The following is an 11,760-nucleotide window of genomic DNA, read 5'->3' as shown; positions in this document are numbered from 1 at the left end:
GTAATTGAAGATGAAATCGAAACATTACCCAATTCAATATTAACATGATTACTAACTTTATTACTGAACTTTTTATCAAGTTTTCCACTAAAATCATAATTAAAGTGGGTTTTTCCATTTTGCTTCTATTACTGAAATTAACATCAAATTTAGGAGTTTCAACAACCCTAGAAATTGATTCTACTAAAATTAAAAGTGGGTTCTTCCATTTTGCTTCTATTATTGAAATTAACATCAAACCTCAAAAATTTAGGAGTTTCAACAACCTTAGAAATTGAAATTAACCAAATTTAGGAGTACCAACGCGCACCACCTGCAAGCTCAGCCACCACCAAAAGCTTACCCCCAACCGTCGCACAACCCCGACAACCGTAGCATTTACCTCTCCATTCACCCAAACCAACTGCTGAAATTGGGTTAAATTGGGCTGCAAATGCTAAAATTGGTTTGAATTAAGGCTGCAATTGGGGAAATTGGGCTGCTGGAGGCGTTGGATTGCGGTAGCGCTGGCTGCGATTTTGTGGTTGTTGGTTTGGGTGAATGGTTTCATTGGGAGTGACGGGGAAGAGGAGTTGATTAAAACACCATCCCTACCCTCACCCCCACCACAGGTTTTAATCGGGGAAGGAGAAGAAATCGGGGAATGAAGAAAAGAGGGAGGTGGCTTCCATGTCTGCCAGGTTGTTTCAGCGGTGGTAGGCGATGGGTCGTTTCATTCCGGCGATAAAGAGGGTGGTCGTACACAGGTTGAGGCTGGGAGATAAATATTTTTTTTATTGTTTTGTTTTTTTAATTATTTAAAAATAGGACCAATTAGAAGGTGACAAGTGTCAATTCACCTTCTAAAATAGGTTACCAATTTTATAAACCGATAAAAGGATCATTTTGGGATGATGGGGATACAAGGTGGAATTATTTTTGGAATATGCAAAGGTGGGATTATTTTGAGCAGATGTGCCAAAGGTGGCTGGATTATTATTTTCAAATTTTTCTTTTAAGAAATTATCGATTGCACATCTATAATAGTAGCAACCCAGGACAACGCCCGAACTACTTTCTAGTCTATCTATCTATACTATATATTAAAAGATGTTCCTTTTAAATGAACTGTGCCACGTGGCACTCTTCAACATGTATGACACCATGTCACAATGCCACGTCACTATTCAAAGTACATGCGACACGTAAGCTTGCAATTTCATTTAACAAAATAAATAAATTATGGTTTGATATAGATTCAAAACCGTAACCTCCAACAAATAAAGTTTATACACTTACCATCTCAACCAACATTTATTAGTGTTTTAAATTTCACATAATTAACATTATTGTAGGGAATATTTCAAGCATCCCACACTTGAGCCCCACTGTGATCATACACTTAAGCATGGTGGCGTCCAAAGGGAAGGAAGCTATAGTAAAAGAGTCACCAACAAGTTTTAGGAACTTGTAAACAGTTCACGAGATCTAAGGAAAACAAAGGGTGCCTATGCTAGACTTATTTGGGGAAAGGAGGAACAAAAAAGATAGAAAAAGAGGTCACGAGATCTTGTCGTTGAAGCTCGCCTTGTGTCTTTTGCTTGATCATTACTTGGTCTTCTTGCTAGCTAGAGGCAATGGGATCTTGTTTGCTTCTATGAGATCTTGAATGAGATTTTGAAATCTGTAACATTCATCCGTGGTATGACCCTTTCCTTGATGGTACTTGCAATAAGAGTTGGGATTTCATCTTGAAGATCGCCTTTCTAGCGTGGGATCTTCAGTGGGGCCAATAGGTTTGATTAATCCTTGATCATGGAGACGATCGAAAGCAGCATCATAAGTCATTCCAATGGGCATGAACTCTCTTTTTGGTTTCTTTTTAGATCCTTGATTATCCATGGCTAAGACATCATTTAAGTCAAAGGTACTAACATTGTTACTAGAGTGGGTGTTTTCGGAGGAAGAAGGATTGTCGTTCTTCTTTCCTTTCTAGCCATTGTTGTTATTATTGTTAGTAGCTTTTTGTTTCGCAAGGTCATCTTCGATTTCAATACCTATGTCGTAGACGGCCTTGAAAGTATTCAAATTATGTTGATATTTCAAATGCTTCGAATACTTGTCTTGGAGGTTCTTGATGAACATCCTTATGGACTCCTTTTCAGTAGGAACTTCAACCATATTAGCGGAAGTTTCCTTCCACTTGTTGAAGAAAGAGGTGAACCCTTCGTTTTCTTTTTGCTTTACCATCTCAAGTTGTCTATGGTCTGTGTCGACTTGGATGTTGCACTTATATCTTTCAATGAAAGCGTTTACTATACCGTCCTAAGTAGAGGTTTTCTCTTTGTCAAGGGAAAAGAACCATTGTTGACAAACGGTTTCGAGTGATAAAGAGAACAGTGTATGAAAATTTTTCTTATCTATCCCCTTAATGTTAATTATGGTTTCAAAAGCCCTTAAGTGAAAATAAGGATTGTTTGTTGGCTTGAACTTAGGGATGTCGTTGGCATTGAACTTTTGCGGAAGAAGCTCCCTGTCCATTGAGACCCCTTGTGAGCTAATGCCCTCGAATCTATAGTCATTGGAGATTTTGCTCAAGCTTTCTTGGATGAGCTCCATTTGTTGTTGCTTCACAGGGTCATTGATTTGAAGGGCCATATCCTTCATCAATTCGGTTAAGTTGGCCACGTCCTTCCTAAGTTCGTTAACTTCGTCTTGAGACCCCATTATCTTCTTGGCTTTTCTTTTCCGACTTATGGGTTTGTAAAAAGGTAGTATTTGAACAAAGGTGTTGTCCTTGATTAATCTCCCTTCTCTCCTTGACCAAGTGCTGTGAAAAAGGAAGTTATAGATACTTTTTGTTAATTATTTGACTCGAACTCTATTTAACATGTAGTAGATGGAAGGAGGTAGGAAGAATGAAGGTTGTGATATGGAGAAAGCATGTGGAGAATGGAAAGATATGAAAGAATTAGGAATAGAATGTACCCCCAACTCAAATGATGGAAAAAACCGACTCATGCATGAACCTAAGACATGGTCATGGTGACATATTCACAAAGTGTGAGCTAAGATTAGTGAGTGTAGATGACATGTTTGACTCTTTTGTGAGACCATGAGACTATGTGCCTAGACTCAATTAAGGACTGAACATGATTACTGCCTTTAATAAAACGATTAAACCGTTTTAGCAAATTGATTAATCAGACTCGTCGTGAAGACTCGAGCAAAAATACAGGCTGTCGTCAGACGCTAAGGGTCAGCGCCAGATGCTAAGGGTCAGCGCCAGACGACGGGATCGTCGCCTGGCGCTAATCTCTAGCGCGTGGCGCCACAGTCCAAATCTCTGCGCCATTCTGGAATATTGATCTGGGACTGTTTCGAGTATTTTGCTCTAAAGGGACAAGCCTAAAAAGTCGTACTAAGTCAAGTTTGATCAATTTAATTAGACTTTAATCATTTATTAATTAATTAATTAATTTAGCAAAGTCCTTTAGTCATTAATTTATTTAACTCGTTCACAAGTCAACAAAGGGTTAGGGGAAAACACATATAAGATATGCACGACAAATAATGCACAAGTAGTCATATAGTCACAATATGATGCAATGATTTTGCAACCTAACCATGGCTCTAGTTCTCTTAAGTTCAGGATATGGGTTAGTCAAAGAGGGTCCATGGTTATGAGTCCGGATGCACCGCGCGGAAGCCTTACCTTTGGAAGGGTTGGCGCGTGTGGATGGGACCCCGCGAGTTAAACTCGCTTCCATGGTTTGGTGAATTCAACAAACTCGGATGTACCCTTCGTTGCCAGGAGCGTTCGATTGGGTACATGGAGCGTGAATCCCCAGAGGGTAATGGCCAGATGTAGAACACATATGGGTTTCAGAAAAAAGGGAAAAACTCAATCAAGAAGTAAAACCAAGCAAACAGTACTAGAAAACTAGTCGAAACAAGAAGGTAGATTTCTGGCTCGGTATTGGAAGAATTCGGCGCGAGAAAATAGCGTCTGTCGCCAGACGCTGGTACTGTCGCCAGACGACAAGACTATCGCCAGGCGACAGCGCCATCGTTTGGCGCTGACGCTGTTTTCTCAGCGCTAATTCCTACATGCCTCGGCAGCTTTCTGTTCTTGAATTTTCCAGCTTTTTCGTAGCATTATTTCGATTTTAGTTGTGAAAGATATTTCCCTAGATTCCTACGTGTAAAAATCCTATGTTTTTGACGCATTTCGGATGGTCTTTCCAATGCGGACTTTTTTATGCTTATGCCAATAATGTTAATCAAAATTACGCACATGAAATACTTAGAACTTTTCGAGTCTCATCCACTCATTCTAAATCATTGCCAAAATAAATTTTAGGAATTAAAATAGAAATCCGTCCCCAGTGGAGTTTCCAAAAAACTGTAGGGAATATTTCAAGCATCCCACACTTGAGCCCCACTGTGATCATACACTTAAGCATGGTGGCGTCCAAAGGGAAGGAAGCTAGAGTAAAAGAGTCGCCAACAAGTTTTAGGAACTTGTAAACCATTCACAGGGTGAAGGTTACACCCTTTAACGATCCAGGAGATCGTTAACTCCAATAGGTCTGGAACCATGACTGGAAGTTCGGGGATGAAGGTACAAATCCAACCTAAAAGAGATTGAACTTGCCCTAAAAATAGGTCTCTACTTTATTATTCTCGTATTCATGTGCGCTTTCTGACTAACATACAACAAATAGATTAACCCTAAACAAGTTTATCTATGTTAGTTGAATTTAATGCACAAACAAAACTATTATTGGCGATCACTTGAATTATAATCATATTAGCCTAAACAAGATTATTAATTATCTTATTAAGCGTGATTACAAGTACAAATTCCCTTTAAACATGCATAAAAGGCGTGATCAAGCAATAACAATAAAAATATGTATCAAGCAACATAATAACAATCATCATCATAATAATAATAATATTCTCAATCTCAAAGCGTAATAATATTAGCAAGATCCTAGGCATGATACTAACAAGATTAATAACAAACTCTAGCATGTCACTAAACATTAAAGATTAAATCTTTAGCCCTAACATGGCACTAACATGATATTAGAAAGAATAGGAAGCAACTTAAACATGATACTAGAAACATACATGATATTAGAAATTTTAGTTATTACCCTAAACATGATACTAGGAATCATAAAGACATCCTAACATGATACTAGGAATCAACAAAATAATTTAAGCATGATTTCTATATCAAAAGATCAATAATTAAAGTAATTAAATCACTTACTTGGATGCCTCGTAACTCTTTCTAATAACAAAATACACACGTTAGTAACTTCAAGGAAAATAATAAATCAAAACAATTAAATTAAATAATTGAAATAAAGATTTGGGACCAAACCCTCAGAAATTATCAACCTTTCACGTCTAGGACGAAGGCAACTTCGAACTTGGCTAGGTGTGTCTAGAACTAATGTATGTGGAATTTTATAAGAGGGAAGGTTTAGAAAAAGAATAGAGAGAGATGATTGTTGTGAATGATTATTGTAGATGATTGATTGTTGACTGTAGATCCTTGAAAACAGGGAAATTCGACCCCTATATATAGGAAAAGTAGCACGGGATCAAAGAAAATCATATTCGGAAAAAAATACCTCCTATCGCCAACGACAGGAGTCAGCGCCAGACGACAAGCTCGTCGCCAGGCGACGAAGGTAAGTGCCATGCGACGACTCTGTCGTCTCGCACTGGTTCAAAAGTACAACGCGCTTTTACAGGCGGAATCACCTTTTAAACCAGTTACAGGTAATTCTGCGTCCAAGCAGTTTTAAAATCAGATAAAATATATTTTATTCAAAATAAAACATCTTTTCTTTTAAAAATATAATTATCAATCCTAATCTTATTAGAATTAAAGAGAACCTTCTAGATATTCCTAGAAGATCAAAATCAATCCTAATTACTTTAGGAATAATAATTAATAGGCCCTCCTCTAGATCATTGGACCACATTTAAAATCATTGGGCCTAATTTAATTTAATCCATAACTTCTTCATAATTCATCGGAATTGGGCTTATAATATATCATTAGAAAGCTCTTTTCAAGCTCAATCCAACTATACTATTACTGGACCCTTATCATGGACCAAACCAAATTGGACTGGCTATTTTTATATAAATAAAGTAAGAAAAGAAATATTTTTGAAAACAAAAAGAGAAATATTTTAATAAAAACATTCTCATCACTAGACTTTTCACACTTTCACCTTGTTCGATAATCAAATGACGTGAAAGGTATTCATCACTGGGTTTGGTTTTTGGGAGACATATTTGGGTGTCTACAATTATATATTCCTTTCAAATTAGAGGTTATTTAATTTATTTACTCTTCACAAGATTAGAAAATAAATACATATGAGGTAAAAAAAAAACTATAACATCTGAGGCAACGCCCGGATCACACACTAGCTATACAAGCAGTTGAACATAATTATCAAATTAAAGAAGTACAAAGTACAAACTAGCAATTCGAGGTATCGCCCGAGACACACTAGTTGTCTTTTACATAATGCATCAGCATGTTATAATTTTAACGGGGGCCACTCCTTTACTCTCACATAATATACTTTAGTATCATCATGTATCTCTCATCAATTTCATTAAAATCATATCGTGTTATATCAGATACATACTTGTATCATATCGTATTTATACTTGTACCATATATCATACTATACCATATTAAAAAATTATCACTAGTATCTTATCATATTACTTTACTAATATGATACCACATATATCTAATATCTTTTTATACCATATACTTCTTATATTCCCCTAATATTGCAAAAAAGAGAAACAGAGAGAGAAAACACGGAATTTTAGATGAGGAGAGAGATACAGAGAAATAAAGATAGGGACTCATGTGATGAGGACAAATATAAAGAAAAAGCATGTACATATATGGTAATGTTGCAATGTATGTGAAACTTTCTAAAATGGTAATTGTTGCAATATTAGTCGGACTATAAGACACTGACGACACTAGACATTTAACTTTTCGCCAGATATATTGGTAAATAAATCATTAAAATGACATGTATGATTAGTAAACGGAATTCAAATATATTTTTTGGAATAAAAAAGTTGTTTTATAGTTTATTTTCGATAAAACTGCTAATATTTCATATATATATATAGGGTCGGGATCCGGTGAGAACCACCCTTCATGTGAGAACCCACACGTTATGTGAGGACAAATCTCAGCCACTAGATTAGATGAAATCCAACCGCTGAGATTATAAGCCTGCCTAACAAACTAACCTTCAGCCTCTACTTTATCTCTCTCCTCTATTCTGTCTGCAAATCAAAGCTCATCAATGGCGATTTACCTATCAATGGCGATTCACTAAGTATGCTCTTCTTTTGGCAAATTTCAACGGTTTCTTTCTGCAAATTTCAACGGTTTCTTTTTGCAAATTTCAATGGTCGCAATTTCATCCATCATTTGTTCGTACTTTTAATTTTGAATTGCATGTTAATCTGAATGTTCAAAATAATATTATTTTACATCTCTGAAAATTTTGGAATTGCATGTTAATTTTCGAATTGAATTACATGTTAATTTTCGAATTACATTAATCGAATTGAATGTTTAATTGCATCCATTATTTGATTGAATTGAATCAATTATTTAGGTTTGATTAATTTGATAGAGATTTTAATAATATCATATTAAACTTGATAGTGATTGTAATGACATCATATTAAACTTATGATAAAAAATGTTCTGAAATTTCCAATTGAATGCTCTTATTATGTTGTTAGTAGGTTTTTATTTTCAATTGAATGTTGTTATTATGTTCTTATTTTCAATCAAATTTAAAATGAGCAAATAAATTAAAATGAGCAAACCTAAATATGTATAATAGAACATTTAAAATGAGGTAACTACAATTAAAATGAGCAAATATTAATGACATTCATAAGTAATTCAAGGATCTATAAGTAGTCAGTGTTTCGGGTAAAAACACTCAGTATACAGAATTGTGTATGTATGTGTGTGTGTGTGTGTGTGAGTGTGTGTGAGTGTGAGTGAGTGTAACAGTGTGTCTGTGTGTGAGTGTGAGTGTGAGTGTGAGTGAGTGTAAGAGTTTATGTATGTGGGCATTGAATTTCATGTTCATTTGACAAATGATCAAACCTATCCCCCCCTGCCCCCTCCTCTTTCTGCTTGTAATTCTGATTTCAGAAACTGATTTCAGTTCTAATTATAGATTCTGAAATTATTGTGTGTGTGTGTGTGTATGTGTGTGTGTGTTTGTGTGTGTGTGTAAGTGTGTATCTATGTCTGTGTGTGTAAGTTTGTTTAAGAATCTGATTTCAATTCTAATTATTGAGAGTGTATGTGTGTGTGTGTTTAAGTGTGTTTAAGGAGGTGCATATTCACAAATGATGAGCAACAATGAACAAGTTGAGAGTCAATCAAGTACCATCACAAATGTGCCAACTACTCCTACAATAGTAGTTTCTCCTAAAGTAGCACCTTTGATCACTCCTGGAGGAACAAAAGAATGGCCTCCAATATGCCCCAATGAGTTGAAACCAGCTATAGGGATGAAGTTTAATAATCTTGAAGAGGGCCTTGAATTTTATAAAGGCTATGCATTTGCTTCTGGTTTCAATACAAGGAAGTCTACAACTAAAAGACAAAGAAGAAGCAACGAATTGAAATATCAGTATTTCTTGTGCAATAAGGAAGGATATAAAGAGAAAAGAAAGACTATTGTAGAAAAAGATTTAAATAACAAGGAAGGGGAAAACAATGAAGAAAAAGCTTCAATCAAAAGGAAGAGACTCGTTACTCGTGTTGGGTGCAAGGCACATATTGTCCTAAAGCATTGTGATGATAACACATTCATAGTGACACAATTTCATGAGGGACATACTCATACACTTTATACACCTAGCTGCAATCTATTTCAAAAAGAAGGAAGGAAAATGAACATTTTACACAAAAAAATAATTGTGAATAATTCTAAGGTAACACTTTTAAATTCTCTTATGTTTCATGAATTCTATGTATGTTCTAATAAAAGTTGTTTGCTCATTTGACAAATGAGCAAATAATTTTTTGCTCATTGCCAAATGAGCATTGAATTGTTTCATGAATTCTCTTATGTTTCATGAATTCTCTGTATGATCTAATAAAAGCTGTTTGCTCATTTGACAAATGGGTAAATAATTTTTTTCTCATTTGACAAATGAGCATTGAATTGTTTGCTCATTTTAAAAATGAGCATTGAATTATTTGCTCATGTGACAAACTGTTTTGTTCTTTAAATAGGTGAATATTGGTCCCGTTACAACTTTTCGAATGATGAAGGAAATTGTTGGAGGATATGAAAACATTAGTGCATCTAAGGAAGATTTCAAAAATTTTCATAGAGATTTAAAAGCATACATTCAAGGAAGCGATGCTCAAATGTTCGTGGATAACTTTACCAACAAAAAGCTAATGTGGAGCGTTTTTTTCTTTGATTTTGAGATGGATGAAGATTATTGCCTTTGTAGAGCATTGTGGGCAAACCCCCTTTGTAAAAAGAGTTATGCTCTATTTGGTGATATGGTATCCTTTGATACCACATACCAAACCAATAGGTAATTCATTTATGTGTTATTACTAGCTATGGCTTAAATTAATGACTTTATTTTAAATAAAATTAGTTTAATTGCTCATTACTTCTATGTGAAAATTGAATATCCCCATAAGTCTAGTATTCTTTGATAAGAGTATGTATATGGGCATTGAATTGCATGTTCATTTGACAAATGAGCATTGAATTATTTGCTCATTTGACAAATGAGCATTGAATTGTTTGCTCATTTCACAAATGAGCATTGAGTTATTTGCTCATATGACAAATGAGCATTCAATTATTTGCACATTTGACAAAAGAGTAAAGAATTGTTTGCTTATTTCACAAATAAGCATTGAGTTATTTGCTCATTTGACAAATGAGCAATCGATTATTTGATAATTTTTCAAATGAGTATTAAATTATTTGCTCATTTAAACTTTATTTTGTATGTGTAAACAGGTACAACATGGTGTTTACTCCATTTATAGGGGTTGACCATCATAAGAATTGCATTAATTTTGCTGCCGGTTTCATAGCAAAGGAAGATATCGTGTCATTTGAATGGCTGTTCAGATCATTCCTCAAGGCAATGGGTGGGAATGAACCTAATTGTATGATCACAGATCAGGATCCAGCAATGAAAATTGTTGTTAGAAGTGTGTTTAAGAAGACTGAACATCGGTTCTGTATGTGGCACATAATGAAAAAGTTACCAGATAAGGTGGAGAAATCAATCATGCAAGAAGAAACTGGTTTCCTAAAAAAATTATGTGCTTGCGTTTGGCACCTTGAAATTGAACCCGCTGAGTTTGAAGAAAGGTGGAACAAGGTGATGATTGAATACCACTTGGAACAACATGAGTGGTTAGGTTATATGTACAAGATAAGAGACAAATGGATTCCGGCCTATTTCAGAGATGTGTTCCTTGGAGGAATAATGCGTACAACATCAAGATCCGAAAGTGAAAACAACTTTTTCTGCTCCTTTATCAATCCTCATGTGTCACTTGTTGAGTTTTACTTGAGATATGAAGCTGCAATTGATGCCCAGAGACACACTCAAGGTCAGAATGATAATGATTCAAAGCACAAATATCCTGAGTGCAAAACACCACTAGGGATAGAAAAGCATGCCTCACATTTATATACTTACTCTGTCTTTTATGAATTTCAATACGAGGTTGAAATTGCTTGTTTTTCTTGTGGTGTTGATGAATTGAAGAAAGAAAATGAATTGGAAGTTGCAACAGTAAGTGAAGGAAATCGGACTAGAACATTTGATGTTGTGTTTAATCCAACTAACTATGACACTACATGTTCTTGCAAGCTATTTTATAGGCAAGGTATTCCATGTAGACATATGAGTTGGGTTTGGAAAGCAAAAAGGTTTGAAACCATTCCTGAGCAGTATATGCTACACAGGTGGACTACTATGGCATTAAAGAAACCAATTTTTGACTTGGGAGGAAACTTGTTGGAGCAATGTGCTAATATAATAGACAAGAAAAAATTGTTAAATGATTTATGGTCAGAGATACACACTTGTATAAGTTTGGCAAAAGGTAAAGATGAAGATATTCAAGACCTTGTGATAAATCTTCAAGGAATAAGAAAGGATTTGGAAGCAAAGAGGATTGCAAGAAATAATGAAACAACAGCTGGAAGTGCAAAAAACAAAGAGCAAGACATTGAGCTATTGATTGGAGCTAGTGTGCCAACTGAAATAATTGTCAAACCTCCAAAAGTTTCAAAGAATAAAGGGACTGGAGTTCATGTATCAAATGAAGAGACTTAAAAAAAGAAAGCGACTGAGATTGATGTGTCAAATGTTGAAACAAGAGGTAGAAGTGCAAAAAGGCTTAAGGGAGAAAAAGATAAGGTTGTAGAACAAAACCAAAAAAAAGAAGAGATTATGTAGAGGTTGTGGTGAATTGAGTCATCATGATATTAGAAATTGTCCAAAAAAAAGTGTAATGGTACTTTTATATACATATAAGATTTTGTTGAATTTTTATATTTAATAATATATTATTAATTTTGTACTAATCATAGTGTAATGCTTTGCAAATATTGTTGAATTGAAAATAGAACATATTCAAATGAGTGACTAAATATTTGTTCATTTCTCAAATGAGCAATAATT

General features: G+C 34.9%; 1 protein-coding gene across 1 annotated transcript; it reads left to right on the top strand.

Moving 5' to 3' along the window:
- Window positions 1-9,161: 9,161 nt before the first annotated feature.
- Window positions 9,162-11,412, top strand: LOC145588640 (protein FAR1-RELATED SEQUENCE 5-like). The gene is made up of 4 exons (XM_081645256.1): window positions 9,162-9,212; window positions 9,323-9,636; window positions 10,077-10,298; window positions 10,956-11,412. Exons 1-4 carry the CDS (start codon window positions 9,162-9,164, stop codon window positions 11,410-11,412), a joined length of 1,044 nt encoding a protein of 347 aa, XP_081501382.1.
- Window positions 11,413-11,760: the final 348 nt, after the last annotated feature.

Source organism: Chenopodium album, chromosome 17 (genome assembly GCF_948465745.1).
Source record: "Chenopodium album chromosome 17, dcCheAlbu1.1, whole genome shotgun sequence".
NCBI classification, from domain to species: domain Eukaryota; kingdom Viridiplantae; phylum Streptophyta; class Magnoliopsida; order Caryophyllales; family Amaranthaceae; genus Chenopodium; species Chenopodium album.
Note: the sequence above shows the minus strand (reverse complement) of the source record. Positions and strands in the feature narration are given on the sequence as shown.

What these genes read in the sequence shown, in the direction of transcription:
- LOC145588640 (XM_081645256.1), top strand. Translation starts at nt 9,162, where the DNA reads ATGAATTCTCTGTATGATCTAATAAAAGCTGTTTGCTCATTTGACAAA. An exon ending in TTTGCTCATTTGACAAATGG is followed by an intron (nt 9,213 to 9,322) that starts GTAAATAATTTT and finishes TTCTTTAAATAG; the next exon opens with GTGAATATTGGTCCCGTTAC. An exon ending in TTTAAGAAGACTGAACATCG is followed by an intron (nt 10,299 to 10,955) that starts GTTCTGTATGTG and finishes GCTATTTTATAG; the next exon opens with GCAAGGTATTCCATGTAGAC.